Here is a 20,120-nt window from a genome sequence, read left to right as displayed (position 1 = left end):
GAAGAGCACCGGTCTGGTGAATGAGATTGGACCTTTAACACATTACGGCCCACACCAATTTAAATTGATGAACCCTGAACCGTCATCGATCGATTCATCGGACTAAATATCACCGGCACTTGTAATCAATCACACTCTCGACGAGCGCTGCTGGTTTCGTCGTACTTCGCCCCCTCTTTAATTCCCGCCCAAAAATCTTCAGCTTATTCGGATTCAGCCATTGAGACAACCTGAGTTCGAAAGATGAGTCAATTTGAGATTGAAGAAGATGTGGAAGGAGATCGTATCCCAACGAACGATTTCTACTTCGAGAGAATCGGCGAACCTATCAGTATCAAAGAGGATGATGCTCAATTCGATCTCGAAAACCCTCCGTCACAGCCTCTCGCTATCTCCGAACGCCGCGGCGTCGTTTTCGTCGCCCATTCCTCCGGTTAGTTTGTTTTTTAATAATCGGCGACCATGGTTCAGGTTTTTGCTCTGTATTGTGACCGTTTTGTGTGGAAATTAGGGTTTTTCGTTGGGAAGACTAAGGATGTAATCTCTGCATCGAAGAACAGTAAGGAGAAAGATGAAAAGGTTTATATCGAGGATTTGAGCCTCGTCGATGTTCCTGTTGGAGATGTTCGTATATTGTCTCTCTCATCGGATGATTCGATTCTTGCTGTCTCCGTCGCTGCTGATATTCATTTCTTCTCTGTGGATTCACTTCTTAAGAAGGTATATACATCTTAGAAGCTTGGATTGCTTTTGTCTATAATCCCTTTGCTAGGATGTAGAGTCTATGTTGATTGCTAGTTTAGTTACTTTATCTGTTCCTTTGGTGCAGGATGCAAAACCTTCTTTTTCTCATTCACCTGATGATGAGTCAGGAGGCTTTGTTAAGGATTTTCGATGGACAAGGAAAGATAAGCATTCGTATCTTGTTCTTTCTAGTTCTGGGAAGCTCTTTCATGGAGTTGACAATGCACCCCCTAGACATGTCATGGATGGTGTTGACGCCGGTTTGTTTCATTTCTTTTCCTACTTCTTCAGCAATAAACTATGTTATTGTTGGCAATACTCTGTAGGAATTTACTTGTAAACTTTGTTGTTGTCAGTTGAATGGAGTTCAAAAGGGAGTTATATCGCTGTAGCCCAAGATGACAGCCTGCGGATTTTGTCGTCAAAATTCAAGGAGAAACGGTGCATAGCACTCTCATTTGACGCCTGGTTTGGTGATTCCGATGAAGACTGTTTAGTCAAAGGTATGTTGCATGTTTTGGCCTTCTTATATCTTATCAGTATTTTCCGTTTTGTTTCATATTGCTTTGTTTCTCTATGGTGTTTGAGATGTTTTCTTATGGACTGAGACGTACTTTATTCTGCTGCTTGGACATGATATATATATACAAACTGATCCTGTTGAAAATTCTCGTTTCTTGCTATCTCCCATCTATATCTAAGTAAAATCCCTATCGTTCTGTATCTCTTAGATTAGTGTTGAAACTTCCCTGGTTCTGTGCAGACTTCCATTACAAAGTTTCATAGATGGCTCATAAGTTAAATTCTCTCAGTGAATGACTGTTAACCTACGATACTCTGCAACAGTTGATTCTATCAGATGGGTACGCAACAACTGTATTCTTCTTGGATGCTTTCAGCTGATTGAAGGCAGGGAAGAAAATTACTTTGTTCAGGTTATCAGGAGTCCTGATGGGAAGATTTCTGATGTGAGTATCATTTCTTTTGCAATGATTTTGGTGCTAAGGCGTAGTTTCTACTTAGGGGTATGAAACGATATGATCTGTAACTCTACTTGTATATTTATCTGATTTTGTGGTTTTTTGAACTTTTTTGTAGGGTTCGTCCAGTCTAACTGCTTTATCATTCTCCGATTTGTTTCCGTGTTCTATGGATGATCTTCTTCCGGTTGGTGTTGGACCTCATTTGCTCTTTAGCTACATAGACCAATGGTACTTTTAAGTTAATTTTACCATTCTTTCTATTCTTTTTATTTTGTTTGGACTTTTTCATACTCCAGTTTTCTTGCTCTTTATAAGCCCTTTGTCAATATTTCCCACTCTGGATCTATCTTAAAGTTTTGACATAACCAACTTGGAAGAGCTATAAATCACCAAGAATGTTCTAATGAGAATGGTTTTCAATTACAACTTACTACGACACATGTTCCCACCATTTCCATTTTACCATTTTCGTTTGGAGATGCAAAAAAGTCAGTTTAATTATTTCTGACATTTCCTCTTTTTGAATTAATTATCGTGGACTATGTAAACTACCATTATTTTCAATGTGAAGATGGTAACTGTTGCTGTGTTTTCACCGTACAGCAAACTGGCGATCACAGCAAACAGAAAGAGCATAGATGAGCATATTGTTGTACTTGATTGGTCACCTGGTGATAACAAAAGTGCAGTATCTGTTGTTGATATTGATCGAGAGACCTTTTTGCCAAGGATTGGGCTCCAAGGTACGCAGTCTAAAGTTGCTGTATTGTATGTGTACGTTTTCCTGCAGTCGCACGTTCAATTTAAAGAAGATAATTTTTTTCAGAGAATGGCGATGACAATATGATTATGGGACTCTGTATCGATACGGTTTCTGTGGAGGGAACTGTTAGTGTCCGTTCGGCTGATGATGAACTTAAAGAACTCCTGCCATATTTTGTTCTTGTGTGCCTCACTTTGGAAGGAAAACTGATCATGTTTAATGTTGCTAGGTAGGCTTCATTTCATCACAATGGTTTTAACTCATTGATGTTGACAACATTACTTGAACCATTAAATTGTGTTCCTCGACAGTGTTGCAGGACCCCCAGCTTCATCTGACGTTGATTTGGCCTCTTCTTCTGATATAGAAGATGCATATACCTCTTCGGTTGAAGATGATCTTTCTAAACAATCTTCTGAAGAGCCTGAACAACATCAAAAGTTGAGTGTTTCAGTACAAAATGAACAGAAACGCCTCAACTCAGAGGACTTCTCTATCGAAAAAAGGTTCCCAAACGATAACATATTTAGTAAGGAATTTGAGTCTGTAAAAAGTTCAGTGTCTGGGGACAACCATAAGCAAGAACCGTATGCTGAAACACCAGTGAAAGTTGAAGATGGTCAACAAAACATGATTTCTAAGCAGTTCGGAACAAGTTTTGGGCAACCACCTTTGCCCTTAGGATATGACACCAACAAATTTGCAGGATTCGGTCCTGTCGTCCGTGTTCCCGAAAAGCTTCAAAATGACACATCTGCGCAGTCTAAGTCTATGCATTTACAGGCCAATGTTAAGTCAAAGAGTACACCAGCTTTATTTGGATCTCCTGGCCTGAAGAACACATTTTTTCAGTCACCACAAAATACACCATCTCAGCCATGGTCAAGTGGGCAAGGCGTCTCACCGCCAGATTTTGTATCCAGTCCCTTTCCTTCTGTGAAAGATTCTCAGCATAAGCAATCTGTACAGTCTGGAACTGGTATTGTGAATCCTCCTATGAGCATCAAAGAGAAACCTGTACAAATCATTGAGACTGGTAGAGCATCAGCTCTGAGCAATTTAAGTCCTCCGCTAGGCCAAAACCGGAACGCTAATGACGAAGTAGAGAAAATTGAGCCAATACCTTCTATCCATGCCTCTCAATTGTCACAGCAGGTGAAATCTTCCTTCGAAAAATCCGCTAGTAATCAGCAGCACAAAACTCCGCTCAGTACTGGGCCTCTGAGACTCGACCATAGCATGAAGCAACCCAGTAATGTAATATTACTCATGATATTAATTTCTGTACGATTTTATTTATGTGAATATGTATTCTACGACAGGGTCATCTTACATTGATGCTTTCGCATCCATGCCTTCCTGTAGTATTTTACTTACTGGACTTATACCATTGGTGTAACTGACTCATTCCTTTCTGTACCAGATAAATGAGATGGCCAGAGAAATGGATACGCTTTATAGTCCATTGAAGGACCGGGTGGTTTCAAGGATTCTTGTGCTTTTTTACTGAAAAGTCATGTTGAAGAACTGGAGCAAGGACTTGAAAATCTTGCTGGCAAGTGCCAAACATGGAAGGTGTGTATAAAAAGTTCATATGTTTTGTTATTGGGTCGTTATTTTTGGGTTACCTCTTTTATATTTGACCAAACCCCCTTCCAATAAACAAATACTGTTAGTGACTCTGGTCTTTTTTTCTATATTGCTAAACTCATTTGGTTTGGTGGCCTTCAGAGCACAATCCACGAGCAGCAAGCAGAGATCCAACATCTTCTTGACAAAACAATTCAAGGTGATCTGTTTATTTTATAAACTCCCTATGTAACGGAAAAAAATAGTTAGCAGGTGTAATTATGTTTTTACTTGAAAAGGTATTTTAAAGCCGCGAGGCCCGCAGTAGGCAAACTAGGAATATAGTCAATTTATATTGCTCAGTGATATTTAGAAATTGAGGCAAGTCTAACTTGCAACATGTTTCTCTGGAAGTCCCTTTGTTCTCATTCTTTCCGTCTTCCTATTATATTCGTTATTGTTTAATATCTTACACTGGAATCTAGGCTGCAAATTAACAGGCTGTTGTCTTGTTTTCTTATTATTGTTTCATATGGGGATTTCAGTTTTGGCAAAGAAGACATACATGGAAGGTATGTATAAGCAAACTGCTGATAACCAGTACTGGCAACTTTGGAACCGCCAGAAGTTGAATCCTGAGCTTGAGGCCAAGCGGCAGCATATTATGAAACTAAATAAGGTTGTTTATGTGTTGATATATCTCCCTAATTTTATCTGTTACTACGTTAAGCTCGCTGTTGTCATATATCTTCTACTTTTCCCATTCTAGGATTTGACCCATCAACTAATTGAACTAGAGAGATATTTTAATCGGCTTGAACTCGATCGCTACCATGAGGATGGTGGACTTCCTGTGGCACGAAGAGGCGTGCCAAATAGATCTGCTCCTTCCAGGTATTCTTGTGGATTAGTTGTGAAAGTTTTAAGGAAGAAAAAAACATCACAAGAAATTTTTTAAGTTGGTTATAATGTCCTCTTTTTGGTAACTCAAACTGGGGTGATTCTTTGTGCAGACGTGTGCAATCCCTTCACAGCCTTCATAATACAATGAGTTCCCAATTGGCAGCTGCTGAGCAACTCTCTGAGTGTCTCTCAAAACAAATGACACTTTTGAAAATCGATTCACCTGTCAAAAAGAATGTGAAGCAGGAGTTGTTTGAGACAATTGGGATCCCTTATGACGCTTCTTTCAGTTCACCAGATGCGGTAAAAGCTAAAAATGCATCTTCATCAAAAAACTTATTACTCTCGTCTATTCCTGCAAGTATAAATGCACAGTCAAGACAACGTCAGTCATCTGCTATGAAAAGTTCTGACCCTGAGACTGCCAGGAGGAGAAGAGAATCACTAGACAGGGTAATTTTGCTGGAAATATTTGACTCAGTAGACAGTAGTAGCGGTTACGATATATGCACTTATTATGTTCTGTGATGCTGTAGTATTTTGAACTGTGAAGAATTTCTATGCGCTCTTTAATATATGGAGTATCCTGACGTCTGGCTCTATATTTTGTGATCTTTTTACAGAATTGGGCTGCTTTTGAGCCTCCAAAAACAACTGTCAAAAGGATGCTTCTGCATGAGCAACAGAAGACAGGTATGAACCAACAGACAGTCTTGAGTGAGAAACTACGGTCTGCGAATAATTTACAAGAGCGATCACTGCTTCGCCTGAAAGATCATGCATCGCCTGTAGTCTCCTCGAATAAGGGTGAGCTAAGATATACTGTGGAGTGCATTAATTTGTTCTCGGAAGAATGTCTTCTATGTTTCATTTGTTTTTTATTTGTAATCTATCGCTTCTGGGATTTGATTGTGTAATTACTTTGTGCAGGTATTATGGAGTCATTTCAACAAGACACATTGGAAGCTCAATCAACCCCATTTAAAACGAGGCCACCTATGCCACAATCCAACAGTCCCTTTACCATCTCTCCAATCTCTGCATCAAAACCAAGTTTCAATTGGTCCGGAAATAATTCTAGCAGTACAACTTCTTATACTGAGCAGTCTGCCCCACCACAGAGTAAGGATACAAGGACAGTTTCACAACCAGGAGGATCAAATTTTCCTCTGAAACTACCAATGGCCTCGACTGTATTTGAACAGACAGAAAAAAAGGCTGGAGGATTCAAATCTTCTGAAGCTAAGGCCAATGCGTTTGTTGAAACAGCTGCTGGAAGTGTGCAGCGGCTTTCTACCTCATCATCCGGATCTGATTTTGAATCAAGCAAAGGTTTTGGCGCTCAGCTTTCACCAATGTCTACTGGTGCTGGTGCATCTAGTTTCCCTTCAAAATCGTTGTTTGGTTTCAAAACCAGTGGCAGTATCCCTAGCGATAAAGTTACTTTTCCTGCTGAAACGGTATCAGTTTCTTCTTCACCTTTGCCTAGCACACTGCTTGATTCCGTTTCCACCTTATCTACACCATCATCACCTCCAGTGTCATCCTCTACACAAGATTTAGGTATGTTTACGTTAACCTCTGTGTTTTTTATTTGATTCACATAATAGTCAACTATAGGAACCTTTAAATATCTGGTCAATGACACTGCTCAACGTTATTATGAGTTTCAGTTCCAGCATCTATTCCCACCAGCTCAAAACCAGCACCACAGACGTTTTCTCTCACGTCTACATCTACATTTTCAGCTACTGGTTTCAGTGTTCCATTTGGTAAATCGTTGACCAGTGCCAATTTAGATCTCAATCAAGCAGCTACAGCAACACTTTCTTCATCACCTGGCCCCACAACTGGTTTCACTCTTAACTTACCAGCTTTGTCTCCATCGTCCCCTGAAATAATCTCATCCTCAACAGGCCAATCTTCATTATTTCCTCCATCTTCTACAGCATCGCAAGTGTCATCTAATCTGGTCTCTGCACGCAGCTTCCAAACGGATAGTAATCGTTTGCTTTCATCAACTTCCTCATCTTTGACTCCCCTTAGTACCTCAACCGCTCCTGATGCGTTGCAGTCTCCTCAAGTTTCCACACCGTCTTCCGCCGTATCCATTACAGAGCCAGTCTCAGAATCTAAACCAGAGGCTCAAAGTTCGTCAATTCCAAGTACGGAAAGTACTGTAGATTCTGTAGCAAATGCAACAAAAACACAGATTGAGCCGCTACCGGTGAAAAGTGAGAATTCAAAACCAGAGACTACAGAAATTCCTGGCAGTTCATCTGGGTTCTTGTCTGGATTTTCATCAGGAACACAGTCTAGTCTTGCAAGCATGGCGCCTCCTTCATTCAGTTGGCCAGGTAGTTCTCAGCCACAACAGCTATCTACACATGTCCCTTTCCCTGTGTCCTCACCAACTTATGCAAGTCCATTTGGTGAGAAAAAAGATACTGTAGATACACAGGAAGATGAAATGGACGAAGAAGCTTCAGAGGCTAGCCAGACAACTGAACTTAGTATGGGAAGTTTTGGAGGTTTCGGGCTTGGGTCAACTCCAAACCCGGCTGCCCCCAAAGCAAATCCATTTGGTGGTCCCTTTGGTAATGCTACAACAACAACAAGTAATCCATTCAATATGACAGTCCCTAGTGGCGAGCTATTCAAACCTGCATCGTTCAGTTTTCAAAATCCTCAACCATCTCAACCGGCAGGTTTTGGTACGTTTTCTGTAACACCTTCTCAGACACCTGCTCAGAGCGGATTTGGCCAACCGTCACAGATTGGTGGGGGACAACAAGCTCTAGGGTCGGTTCTTGGCTCCTTTGGGCAGTCGAGACAGATTGGTGCTGGTCTCCCAGGAGCTACGTTTGGTTCTCCTACTGGATTTGGTGGCTCTAACCCAGGAAGTGGTCTGCCAAATGCACCAGCATCCGGTGGTTGTGCTGCTGCTGGTTCTAGTGCCACAGGTGGGTTCGCGGACATGGCTTCAGCTGGTAGAGGCTTTGCGGGTGCTTCTTCTACTCCCACGGGTGGCTTCGCGGCCTTAGCCTCAGGTAGTGGAGGCTTTGCTGGTGCTGCTCCAGGAGGAGGAGGCGGTGGATTTGGTGGACTTGGTTCAGGCTCCGGAGGTTTCGGAGGCTTTGCTCCTCCTAGTAGTGGAGGTTTCGCGGGTGCAGCAGGAGGTAAATATTGGTTTGACAAATAAATAAATACACAATCAAGGTCATGTTCATTCATTTTGACCATTGTCTTGTTGTATTAATAAACAGGTGGTGGTTTTGGTGGTTTCGCCGGCCAAGGACAAGGCCAAAGCGGTGGTGGTGGGTTCTCAGCCTTTGGTGGCAACTCAGGGGCAACAGGAAAGCCATCGGAACTCTTCACACAGATGAGAAAGTGAAACCAATATATTCAATATTATCGTTGCCTAGGACTTACGCTTGTTGTGTCTAGAAATTTTGGTCTTACCACCTTTACACTAGTCTTATCATTCTATATATATATATATATGTTGTGTGTGCTTTAGGCTTCAAATGGATTTAAAGTCAACTAACCTCCAAAATGTTAAGTAAATTGCTGACTTAATCCTCTCACGTGGCTTATGCCTTGATGGTGGTCATACAGTTGAGCTTTTTCAGAAAGCTAGTTTGGTTTCATTATTATAAACAACCTTAGAGATATTTTCTTATGTAATACTGTAATACTAATAGTATACTAGTGAATAATTTATAAATCCCATCTTGCTTATTAAAAAGTTTACTTTCGATTTGGAGAGTTACTATAAAAAAAAAAAAAGGAGAAAAAAGGAGTGGGCATAGTTGGAAGAGAGAGCAGAGGAGGCGTTGATTCCAGACAGTCTTTGAATTGTTTGATTAAAGAGATTATAATTTTAATTTGTGCGGAGAAATTACTAATAATTTTTTTCATGTAAAATTGGGCTCAATCTTGGATTCGATGTGATCCCGCCAAACAAGACTCTTTACTCTCTCCACCTCCTCACGAATTTTTCTTCTCCACCGTTGATTCCTTCTCCTCTCCGGTGTCGCCGGAAAAATCTCGACATTAGAAGAAGCTTCGTGAATATTTCTTTCTCTTTTTATATGAAGGGACACAGAGATTTATGATGCTTTGTGCTTCTTTACGAGATCGAATACAGCCTTGGCTTCGCGACTATGTTAGGCTCCAATCTCTCGCCGTCTTCCTTATTTACGCTCAGGTTTGGTTTTTTCCCCATTTTTTCTTCTTAATCACTCTCGTCGTCTGATTAATCAAAAATCTGTTTGGGGTCTAGGGTTTCATCAATTTGAATTGGTCGATTTATCATACAGATTGGGTGCGCTCTAATCGGATCATTAGGAGCATTATACAATGGAGTTTTGTTGATAAATTTGGCGATTGCGTTGTTCGCGCTTGTTGCAATCGAGAGCAATAGCCAAAGTCTCGGCCGCACCTACGCCGTTCTTCTTTTCTGCGCTCTTCTTCTTGACATCTCTTGGTTCATACTCTTCACCCAAGAGATTTGGTATTTGATTTCTCTTATCAACTCTTCTAAGCCTTGTTTCTCTAAATCTGCACTAAGCTTTTGCTTCAATTGATTTTGATCATATTATTATTGTTGATTGCAGGAGCATTTCAGCTGAGACGTATGGAACCTTTTTCATATTTTCAGTGAAACTGACTATGGCCATGGAAATGATTGGCTTCTTTGTGAGGCTGTCTTCCTCTCTCTTATGGTTTCAGATTTATAGACTGGGGGCTTCTATCGTCGACACTTCACTTCCTCGTGAAACGGATTCGGATTTACGAAATAGCTTCTTGAATCCACCGACTCCTGCTATAGCTAGACAATGTTCTGGTGCTGAAGAAATCTTGGGTGGTTCTATCTACGATCCAGCCTACTACACCTCTCTATTTGAAGAGAGCCAAACCAATTTAAGTTCACCTAAGGCAGCACAGGTTGTTTTTCTAATTGCCACTCGCTTTGCCTTCCGCTTGTTTGCAGTTTATATGTTTCAATCGGGTTTTTGTGACTTTATCAGTGAGACTGTTTTTCAAGATTCCTCATTACTCTACCAAGCATCTAAGAAATGATACTGAGTCTGGGATAAACTAGCTAGGTGGAAACTAGGATGATCCTTCTCTGCCTTTTAGCTCTTTATTTTTTTTTTATGGTAGATGGCAAAGAACAAGATCCCCTAGCAATGATTTTTTACGACTTTAGGATATACGTAAGACAGTACATAGTTATAATAATGGCAAGTTTCATGTAACAGCAATGAAGAAGTTACTCACGCGATGCAAATGTTGTCATATCCTTGTAGGTAAATCATTATTCAGCTGGGAACAATGGATCACCATCTGCTGGAGAAGCGTCTCATTTTAAGTCTCCCATGTCTAGATCCTTGCATTCAATTGATGTTAGTCTCCATTGATTCGACAATTTATTCTTGGTGGTATTAATTAACACTTACTGTTGTGTTATGTTATCACAAATAATAAGAAAAATCTGGTTCCAAATTTCATGTAGGAAGAGAAGGGATTGAAGCAACCGGTGAGTCTCTATTAGTTTTGACACTTGTTCGTGGGTCGTATTGCACAATATCTGATCACTGTTAGTCACGAATAATAAGATAAATCTGGTTATCAACTTAATTTTGTAGGAAGAGAAGACGGGGATGGCTTCAATATGATTCAAGAACGGTAGAGTAACCGCTATTTGGGCATCTAAACAAACTGAGTTATCTGTTGAGGTTTGGTTATCGGGGGTTTTGAAGCCGATACAAAATGTTATGCACCAGTTTTTTTCCGTAAGCGAGGGGGAATCACGAAGAGTCGCAGTGTCCATACAAAGTAGAGCAATGAGATTTATATATGTTTGAGGACAAGTAAGCTCTGTTTTTTTTTTTTACTTTTGATTTTTCATAATTTAATCCGTCTGAAAATATGTTATTTTTTGGGAATCTTCATGGTTAGAATGGTAGAGTGAGAAATCTATACTAGAGTGGATGGATCCATCAATATGATTCTTTCCGAGTTTTTTTATTACTTGTGTGTAAATGGAGATACGTTCTTATTTAAAAAAATTTGGTTTGCAAATGTAGATAGTAAAAAAAGAAGATTCAAGCGTGGGTATTATGTTTCGTCCTTGCTATAAAAAAAAAACGACCATGCAAATAAGTAGCCAAAATGGTTTAGTTTGTAGTGAGATACCGTCGCGACATTGCCCACCTACTAGTATCAAAATCCTGGTCGCTACATTGTTTGACAAAAGCTTGGGTGAAATCAGTCGTAAAAATAAAATAGAAACCCCATTATCCAAAGAGCCCAGTGTAAACTGTGTAATAGATATAAGCCCACGGGCTTAATAAAAAAAAAAAATCCAAATCAAATCCACGTGGTTGATGTTTGTAGAAAAGTCTACTGTGAGCAGCAAAATTAAATAAAAAGACCCACACAGAGAGACAAACCCAGAAGGATCTGGAAGAAAGAAACAAGAAGAAGCAGAAGAGCGATCCTTTCTTTTCTTTTTTAACTTTTATTTTCTAATTTTCTCTCTCAGACGACAATTCTCATCCTTTCGTATATAAACAAAAAAAAAAACCCTTTTTTTTTTTCCTTCATCTTCATCTTCTGGTTCGAATTTCAAAACTCGAAACAATTCGTCATCCTCATCGCTACATTTTCAGCTGTCGAACAACAAAGACTCCGAAAAGGTTTGCTATTTTTCTGTAATTTCTCCTAGGAATGATTCTCGTTATTTTATTTATTTATTTATGGTTAGGGTTTTCAAAAATGAATCACAGATTCTATGATCGATGACCTTTGTATGTATTTCATACAGCTACGCGAACGAACGAACGATTTCGTCTTTTTATTTATTTATTTATTTATTTCTGCTGGGTGTATGTATATTTATTGTTGCGATTGCGATTTCAAAATTTCTTCTTTTTTTTTTCTGTGTTGATGATTTGGGTTTTATCGAAACTGATTCTAGGGTTTTGGTTTTGTTCAAGTCTCTTATTAAATTTAGTTTTCCTACCAGATTTACTCATTTGGCAAATTATATGTTCTTATTCCCTGTGAAAAATCGGTTTTTTTTTTTTTTTTTTTTGGATATGAATAGGTAGAAGGAATTGGCCATGGAAGAAGCAGTTGCTACGAGGTATTGGTGTCACATGTGTTCTCAAACCGTGGATCCAGTTATGGAAGCTGAGATCAAATGCCCCTTTTGTCATAGTGGGTTTGTTGAAGAGATGGCAGACGACGATGTTCACGACGATTCTTCTGATGCCAGAGCTAACAACTCTCTCTGGGCTCCTATCTTGATGGAACTCATGACTGATCCTGTGCGTCGCAGAAGGAACCAGAGTGTTGAGTCTGTCGAAGACACTCAAAACGAGACTGGAGAGAACAACAACAACAACACCGATTTGGATTCGCAGCTTCAAGAGATTCTTAGGAGAAGGAGAAGACATTCCGCTGCTGTTTTGCAGTTGCTTCAGGGGATACGAGCTGGCTTGTCACTCGAATCTGAGTCTACTGGTAATGGAGATCATAATAATAATACTCTTGATAATAACAATCCAGAACGGGTGATCTTGATCAATCCTTTCAATCAGACGATCACGGTTCAAACCTCTGCCGATAGGGATTCTGTGCCTGCTGGTTCTTTAGGCGACTATTTCATCGGTCCTGGATTCGAGATGTTGCTTCAGCGTCTAGCTGAGAATGATCCCAACAGATATGGAACACCTCCTGCTAAAAAAGAAGCTGTTGAGGCTTTGTCCACTGTGAAAATTGAAGAGACGCTGCAATGTTCGGTTTGTTTAGATGATTTTGAGATTGGTACTGAGGCGAAGCTCATGCCGTGTAAGCACAAGTTTCATGCTGACTGCTTGCTCCCATGGCTTGAGCTTCACAGTTCATGCCCTGTTTGTAGATTTCAGTTACCCGCAGATGAACCAAAGCCTGATTCAGCAACAACAACAACAAGTGATAACAATGGAGGCAGTAGTGCTTCTGCTACAAGCAGCAGCCATGGAGCTGGGAACAGCGATGGAAACCGCCGAGAAGAAGAAGAGGAGGAGGATGGGAGCGAGGATAATAACGATAGCGGATTCTCTATCCCGTGGCCGTTTAGCACCTTGTTCTCCTCGTCCCAAGATAGCAATGCATCAACTGACTCGCGTTAAAGTATGTCCCCTGAAGCAACCATAAGCTTTTTTTGGTGTGATCATGAAACTTCGGTTCAACCTAAATCTGATCTTTTGTCTGTACATAAGTTTCTCAGATTTGGTTGAAAGCTACATCTTTGGAAAACATAAATCTTTCATTTTGGTGTTCGTTTTGGTTGTTTTGAACAAATATTTGTCGGATTCTGTAAGCCGTTGATGTGTTTTTTGTTGTCAACTAAGGCACATCTTAAACTTAGTTTGTTATCGGTAAGTTAATAATGCCTTAATGGTGAATTAACACTGAATGGTGGTTTTAAGAATTTAAAACATAAAAAAAGTAATTTAACAGTAATCATAAAGACCGAGTAGTTTAAATATGTCTTTTTCAAGACATATGTTGTCTTTGTTGTCTTTTTCTAAACTTTACTTGAAGAAATGCTTTTTCCTTCGCATTACTACGTAATCTTTTTGTTACGCGTAAAGATTAGTTGGGATTTATAAAAGCTAAGGTTCACATGTATAAAATAAAATGCGTCCAGAGAAAACAAAGAGTTCACATGTGTGGAAAATAAACAAGATGCGATATTAAGGAACTTCATTTTTTATAATACTATATTAACGCTTCACCAACTCTCCTTTTCTATATAAGTAGTGAGCGTAGCTCAAACTTAATAACACAAGTGGAAAAAAAAAAAAAAAAAAAAAACTTAATAACACAAGTTACACAACCTCTTCTTACATAACATTAGTCTTAGTTTACCAAAAGAAACAAAAAGAAAAAAATGAATCGTCAGGTTTTATCCTTAATCACTTTGATTATTCTCTTACTCTCTGCGTACAACACAACTATGGGCCGAACCTTGCCAAGTAAGTTGACCATCTCGATCTTATAGTAATCAAGTTCATATAATTATATAGTTTCACTCATAACAAAGTTCATACTGAAGTCTTTATCTCATATGTATTAATTCCTGGCTTTTAAAACCATTAGGGTGAAGGAAATGGAGCATTACAATTTGGAAATATAAAAGCTGGTGTTACGCGAAGTACATCGCCACGTGGGAAAGGGGCTGGACGTGGGAAAGGGGCTGGACGTGGGAAAGGGGCTGGTTCATGAAACAAATATTGATAATATTTATGATTTGTATCACAATTCATCATTACAGTGCAGCGATTCATGAAACAACCTTTTATTGTTTTATTCAAGGAATTTATACATTTATGGTCTAGGCAGGTCATTTGCCCAGACCGAGTCGTTAAATATGCCTTCTTCAAGGGAAAAAAACATATGTTGTCTTTTTCTTAACTTTACTTAAAGAAATGCGTTTTCCTTGCTTAATCCTTGATGGCATCACTACGTAATCGATCTGTTTACGCGTAAAGATTAGTTGGAATTCATAATCACATGTGTAAAATGCGTCCAGAGAAATCAAAGAGTTTTTTTTGACAAAATAAGAAAAGAAAAAACAAACAAAGTGTTCACATGTGTGAAAATAAACAAGATGCGATATTAATGAACTTAAATTTTATAGTACTATGTTAACGCTTCACCAACTCTCTTTTTCTTTATAAGTAAGTAGTGTTGCATCAAACTTAATAACACAAGTTAGTAGTTACACAACCTCTTCTTACATAACATTAGTCTTAACCAAAAGAAACAAAAAGAAAAAAAAAAATGAATCGTCAGGTTTTATCCTTAATCATTTCGATCATTCTCTTACTCTCTGCGTACAACACAACTATGGGACGAACGTTGCCAAGTAAGTTGACCATCTTGATCTTATATATATATATATAGTTTCACACTTTCACTCGTAACAAAGTTCATATTGAAGTCTTTATCTCATATGTACTCCTGGCTTTTAAAATCATTATAAGGCGAAGGGAATGGAGCATTACAATTTGGAAATATAAAAGCTGGTGTTACAGGAAGTATATCGCAACGTGGGAAAGGGCATGGACCTTGAGACCTTCATGAAACCAATATTGATAACATTTATGATTTGTATCACTATTCATCAATACATTGCAGCGATTCATGAAACAGCCTATTTTTTTTTTTCCTCTCTATCTGTAGTTTTACTCATGCGTGTACTTTTTCTTTCAAAACTAATATGGAGATGTATACCAAAATTTATATCGTACTAGTTTGTACCGGTTATATCGTTATGGCAAAACCCCAATTTAAACCCGAAAACAGGTGTCTGAGTTGTTGAAAACAACAAAAACTCAGCGTTGCTACATTTAAAATAAATAAAACACGCACATCCACAGTATGATGTATACATTAGATTATCAGATTAATGTTAAGATTTCCCCGAACTATCTTGTCCGATATAAAGACTTAAGGTGTGTAACTTTAAGAAACTATATATATATATATTTATTAAACCTCGCAGAATTAATAAGAAGAAGAAGAGGATGATCGGAGATTGGAGAACAACGACGGTATATGTGAGGATGCATCCGTCGATGCAAGGCCAATTATGAGTGGACGAGTTTAAGTTAAACGATGCGCTTTGGATTAGGGAAAACCCTTAACACGAGTTTTTGTCTCATTAGTCGTGTTTAGCCGCTTTTGAGAGAAATAAAAGAGAGAAAAGGTGTTCGTAAGTGTTCTTGAGTGTTCCTGAGGAGTTTGGGAGATTGGAAGCTCTTCCTGTAGAGATCTGTAGCTGGGATCGTTGTAGGAGCTTCCTGGAAATGTTTTCTTGCTTGTTTGAGGTTCAGAATCGTCTTGGCAAAGGTAAGTGCATGACCATGGCTTATCTAAGCTGGAGATTTCACTGATCTGTTTGTTTATGTGTTGTGTGGCTTGTCAGAACGTTGTTTGGGACTTTGTGAGGCTTTCTTGTGGCTTGGGATCGAGTTTGTTGCTTGTAGGAACGAAGATCCGGCGAGAAGCTTCGGGGAAAAACGATGTTCGGCATATGCGTCGGTCGATGCAAATGCAAGGACGACGCGTTAAACCTAGGATTTTTGTGCTATGTCGAGCATGCGTCGGTCGATGCAGTGTGCGTGACGATCGATGCAAGTGTAACTTGCATCGGTCGATGCAAGCTTTGTGTCGGTCGATGCAACCCCAATAGGTGTCGGTCGATGCATGGTTGGTGTCGGTCGATGCAGAGTCTTGGTTTGTTGTTGATGTTTGTTGATTGTTGGTTGATGGTTAGAGATGTCTCTATTGCTTGTGTGTATAGCCTAGTGGATAGGAGGATTGCCTTACTGAGTGTTTATTAAAAACTCATGCATTGCAATTTGTGTTTGTGGTGCATGTAAAAGTAAAGTGTAATCGTGGAATCAAGACAATGAAGAGGAGGATGTTCCAGGGACTCGATTGGATGCTGTCTGGCTTGCTAGGTTTCTAGAGTTGAGTCCTAGAATGTTGTTTAGGATTGCTGGTTCTCTAGTTTATGTTGATTGGAATTATTACTGGTTATTATTTATTGATTATTGGATATTTATTGGTATTGTTATTTCCGGTGTTGGGTGTGTTTGTGTTTAGATGGCTAGTGGGTATGGGACCACTAGTTGTAGAGTATTTAATATTATTATTATTAAAATAAAAAACGGGTCGGGTCGTTTCAGTTTGGTATCAGAGCCCTTACGGTTCTAGGTTTGGGTTCACTAGACTTTGTTCTGTAGATGTTTGGGATTGCATGTCTTGATTGATTATGTGAGTTAGTCAATTGTGTGTGGCATGGAGTCCTAGAACATCCTCTTCGAGCCTACAGTGTGATTCCACGGTGAGTTTATGTTTTTGTGTTATGTTAATTGTGTGCTTAGCCTTCTGTTCATGGTAGTGCAGATGGTTAGAGAGGGTGCTGTTGCTGGTCGTGGTCGAGGACGTGGACGTGGTCGTGGACGCGGACGTGGTCGTGGTAGGGGCAGAGTCCCAGCGGTTAGTGAGACTGCGGACCAGAGTGTGACAGCTGAGGGTGTTGGCGAGTCGCAGGGTGTCTAGGAGGATTCCATGAGTGTGGTCGGAGGGGGCGGTGTTGATGCTCCAGTGGTCGGTGATGCTAGGGTCCCGGGTGTGGGAGTTCCAGCGGGTGGAGTCCCTGGTGTCGATCTTGCGGGCTTGTTAACACAGTTGATAGAGTGGTTACCGGGAGTGGTACCGGCTCAGGCACCGGTAGTGCCGCCAGTTGCGGCAGGGGTGCAACAGCTAGTGGCTGCGGATGTAGGGGTTCACTCTCGTTATGTCAGTATATTGAAAGAGATGAACCATATTGGTACCGAGCGGTTTTTAGGAGGTATTGATCCTACGGTTGCTGATGCGTGGAGGACAAGTGTGGAACGTAACTTCTAGTCTCTCAGATGTCCTGAGGAGTTTTGGGTTGATATAGCGGTTCACAACCTTACTGGGGAATCTCAGTTGTAGTGGATTTCTGTGGCTGCTAGGAGGATGCAGAGGGAGTTATCTTAGGCTAACTTCATCTTGGAGTTCAACCGCAAGTATTTTCCTAGGGAGGCTCTAGATAGGTTGGAGGTGCAGTTCTTTCAGCTAGCTCAAGGGACTCGATCAGTGCGGGAGCTTGACTTGGAGTTCAGTCGACTCCTGAGGTATGGGGGTCGGCCTATGGAGTCTAAGGAGGCTTAGATCAGGAGGTTTTTGAGGGCCCTACGTGACGATTTGAGGGTTCACTGTAGAGGGCGGAGTTATGTTACGCGTGCAGAGCTGGTTGAGATTGCGGTAGAGATCGAGGAGGACATCCGAGCACAGATAGTGGCGGTTAGTCCAGCAGTTCAGCCTAGTAAGGCTCAACATCATGGAGGTTCTAACAAGGGCAGCAAGCTTGTGCAGGGAACCAAGAGGATGTGGGAGGCTATGCAGAGGCCGAGTGGTGCGAGTTGCTTCGGTTGTGAGAGAAAGGATCACAAGGTTGATAGCTGTCCCAAGAGGAGTGCTCCGACGGCAGCGGCTCGTGTATGCTATCATTGTAGGGAGGCAGGGCACATCAGACACTTGTGCCCCAAGTTGCAGCCGGTGGCAGTGGCAGCGTTGCATCAGGTGCAGCCGGAAGGGCAGCAGGTGGCACGGATTGAGCGGGCGTCACAGGTTTACACAACTGCAAAGCCTGGTGGAACCAGTGCCCGGGCGATCACAGGTATAATTTCTGGTACTCTGTCTTTGTGAATTCTTAGTAAGTTCAGATTATATGTTTGCCTGTGATAAAGTGTTAGGTTCTCAACACATGAGGTTTGTATAGGGACCTTTTTGGTGGGCGGGTTTAAGTCCCATGTTATGTTTGATTTTGGAGCTTCTCATAGCTTCATTATTCCGGAGAGCGTACAGGAGTTGTCAGAGTTGCGGGAGGCAAGCTTCTGAGGGTCATTGGACGAGCTAGGAGAGTTGATATTCAGGTCGCAGGAGAGTCGTGGCCAGCAGATTTGCTTATCAGTCCAGTGGAGTTGTATGACGTTATCTTGGGGATGGATTGGTTGCATCGGCATATGGTCCATCTTGATTATCATTGGGGTAGGGTGGAGTTTGAGCGTCCAGGAGGGTAGTTGGTTTTTCAGGGTATTAGACCGACTTCGGGGAGTCTCGTGATCTCGGCCATGCAGGCTGGGAAGATGATCGAGAAGGGCCGTGAGGCCTATTTGGTTACTATATCGATGCCAGAGTTAGTAGGGCAGTCTACGGTTAGCGATATTCAGGTTGTGGAGGAGTTTGAGGATATGTTCTAGTCGTTGCAGGGGTTACCACATTCTTGGTCTGTTCCTTTTACGATTGAACCGAAATCGGGAACGACACCGTTATCCAAGGCTCCTTACAGAATGGCTCCAGCAGAGATGGCAGAGCTGAAGAAGCAGTTAGAGGATCTGTTGAACAAGAGATTCATCCGTCCTAGTGTATCACCGTGGGGAGCGCCGGTGTTATTCGTTAAGAAGAAGGATGGAAGTTTCTGCTTGTGTATTGGCTACAGGGGTATGAACCGGGTCACTGTGAAGAACAACTACCCTCTTCCTAGGATCGATGAGTTGTTGGATCAGTTGAGAGGTGCTACTTGGTTCTCCAAGATAGTTCTAGCGTCGGGTTATCATCAGATCTTGATAAATGAGGCAGATGTGAGGAAGACTGCATTCAGGACTAGGTATGGGCATTTTGAGTTCGTGGTGATGCCTTTTGGTTTGACTAACGTGCCAGCAGCGTTTATTAGATTGATGAACAGTGTGTTTCAGGAGTTTCTGGACGTGTCTGTCATCATTTTCATCGACGATATCCTGGTATATTCTAAGAATCCTGAAGAAAATGCAGTGCATTTGAAGGAAATTCTTGAGAAGCTGCAGAAGCAGAGATTGTTTGCTAAGTTGAGCAAGTGCAGTTTTTGGCAGCGTGAGATGGGTTTTCTAGGTCATATTGTTTCTGCAGAGGGGGTTTCTGTAGATCCGGAGAAGATTCAAACTATCAGAGATTGGCCTAGACCGCAGAATGCCACAGAGATCAGGAGTTTCTTCGGTTTTGCAGGTTACTACAGGAGGTTTGTGTAGGGGTTTGCGAGCAGAGCACGTCCTATGAATAAGTTAACAGGGAAGGATGTTTCTTTTGTTTAGTCACAAGAGTGTGAGGATGGCTTTGCAAGCCTGAAGGAGATGTTGATTACTACGCCAGTGTTGGCTTTGCCTGAGTAGGGAGAACCCTATGTGGTTTATATTGATGCATCTAGAGTCGGTTTGGGGTGTGTGTTGATACAGCATGGGAAGGTGATTGCCTATGCTTCGCGGCAGTTGCGGAAGCATGAGGGCAACTATCCGACTCATGACTTGGAGATGGCTGCTGTAGTTTTTACCCTGTAGATTTGGAGATCTTATCTTTATGGTGCAAAGGTACAGGTGTTTACAGATCATAAGAGCCTGAAGTATATATTCACTCAGCCCCAGCTGAATTTGAGGCAGAGGCGGTGGATGGAGCTTGTGACAGATTATGATTTGGAGATAGTTTATCACCCTGGTAAGGCTAACTCGGTTGCTGATGCTCTGATT

General features: G+C 41.0%; 2 protein-coding genes, 2 long non-coding RNA genes and 1 pseudogene across 6 annotated transcripts; all 5 read left to right on the top strand.

Annotated features, from left to right (window-relative positions):
- The first annotated feature begins 51 nt into the window (after positions 1 to 51).
- Positions 52 to 8,490, top strand: LOC104744174 (nuclear pore complex protein NUP214-like; annotated as a pseudogene). The gene is made up of 18 exons (XR_015579864.1): positions 52 to 433; positions 512 to 720; positions 830 to 1,004; positions 1,101 to 1,247; positions 1,591 to 1,712; positions 1,843 to 1,955; positions 2,331 to 2,470; positions 2,554 to 2,719; positions 2,802 to 3,747; positions 3,914 to 4,065; positions 4,222 to 4,279; positions 4,605 to 4,738; positions 4,829 to 4,953; positions 5,073 to 5,415; positions 5,586 to 5,769; positions 5,893 to 6,525; positions 6,636 to 8,141; positions 8,229 to 8,490. The product of XR_015579864.1 is annotated as a nuclear pore complex protein NUP214-like (transcript).
- A 155-nt stretch (positions 8,491 to 8,645) lies between these two features.
- On the top strand, positions 8,646 to 11,052 carry LOC104742994 (uncharacterized). 2 transcript variants are annotated; one of them, XM_010464105.3, is made up of 6 exons: positions 8,646 to 9,172; positions 9,285 to 9,478; positions 9,582 to 9,912; positions 10,278 to 10,373; positions 10,484 to 10,507; positions 10,617 to 11,052. In XM_010464105.3, the coding sequence occupies exons 1-6, from the start codon at positions 9,077 to 9,079 to the stop codon at positions 10,644 to 10,646; spliced, it is 771 nt and encodes a 256-aa protein (XP_010462407.1). In that variant the 5' UTR covers positions 8,646 to 9,076; the 3' UTR covers positions 10,647 to 11,052. The 2 variants fall into 2 exon arrangements, with proteins under 2 accessions (XP_010462407.1, XP_087340157.1); XM_087484031.1 differs by lacking the exon at positions 10,617 to 11,052 and having other exon boundaries at positions 8,692 to 9,172; positions 10,484 to 10,551.
- Positions 11,053 to 11,337: 285 nt separating this feature from the next.
- LOC104742993 (E3 ubiquitin-protein ligase SIRP1) lies at positions 11,338 to 13,435 on the top strand. The gene is made up of 2 exons (XM_010464104.3): positions 11,338 to 11,669; positions 12,080 to 13,435. Exon 2 carries the CDS (start codon positions 12,096 to 12,098, stop codon positions 13,146 to 13,148), a length of 1,053 nt encoding a protein of 350 aa, XP_010462406.1. The 5' UTR covers positions 11,338 to 11,669; positions 12,080 to 12,095; the 3' UTR covers positions 13,149 to 13,435.
- Positions 13,436 to 13,689: 254 nt separating this feature from the next.
- On the top strand, positions 13,690 to 14,427 carry LOC104742992 (uncharacterized). The gene is made up of 2 exons (XR_760594.3): positions 13,690 to 13,997; positions 14,122 to 14,427. It is a non-coding gene; the product is annotated as an uncharacterized LOC104742992 (long non-coding RNA).
- A 239-nt stretch (positions 14,428 to 14,666) lies between these two features.
- On the top strand, positions 14,667 to 15,291 carry LOC104742991 (uncharacterized). The gene is made up of 2 exons (XR_760593.2): positions 14,667 to 14,890; positions 15,009 to 15,291. It is a non-coding gene; the product is annotated as an uncharacterized LOC104742991 (long non-coding RNA).
- The last annotated feature ends 4,829 nt before the right edge of the window (positions 15,292 to 20,120 follow it).

The sequence above is a fragment of the Camelina sativa genome, chromosome 14 (assembly GCF_030686135.1).
Source record: "Camelina sativa cultivar CO46 ecotype springtype chromosome 14, ASM3068613v1".
Lineage (NCBI taxonomy): Eukaryota > Viridiplantae > Streptophyta > Magnoliopsida > Brassicales > Brassicaceae > Camelina > Camelina sativa.
Note: the sequence above shows the minus strand (reverse complement) of the source record. Positions and strands in the feature narration are given on the sequence as shown.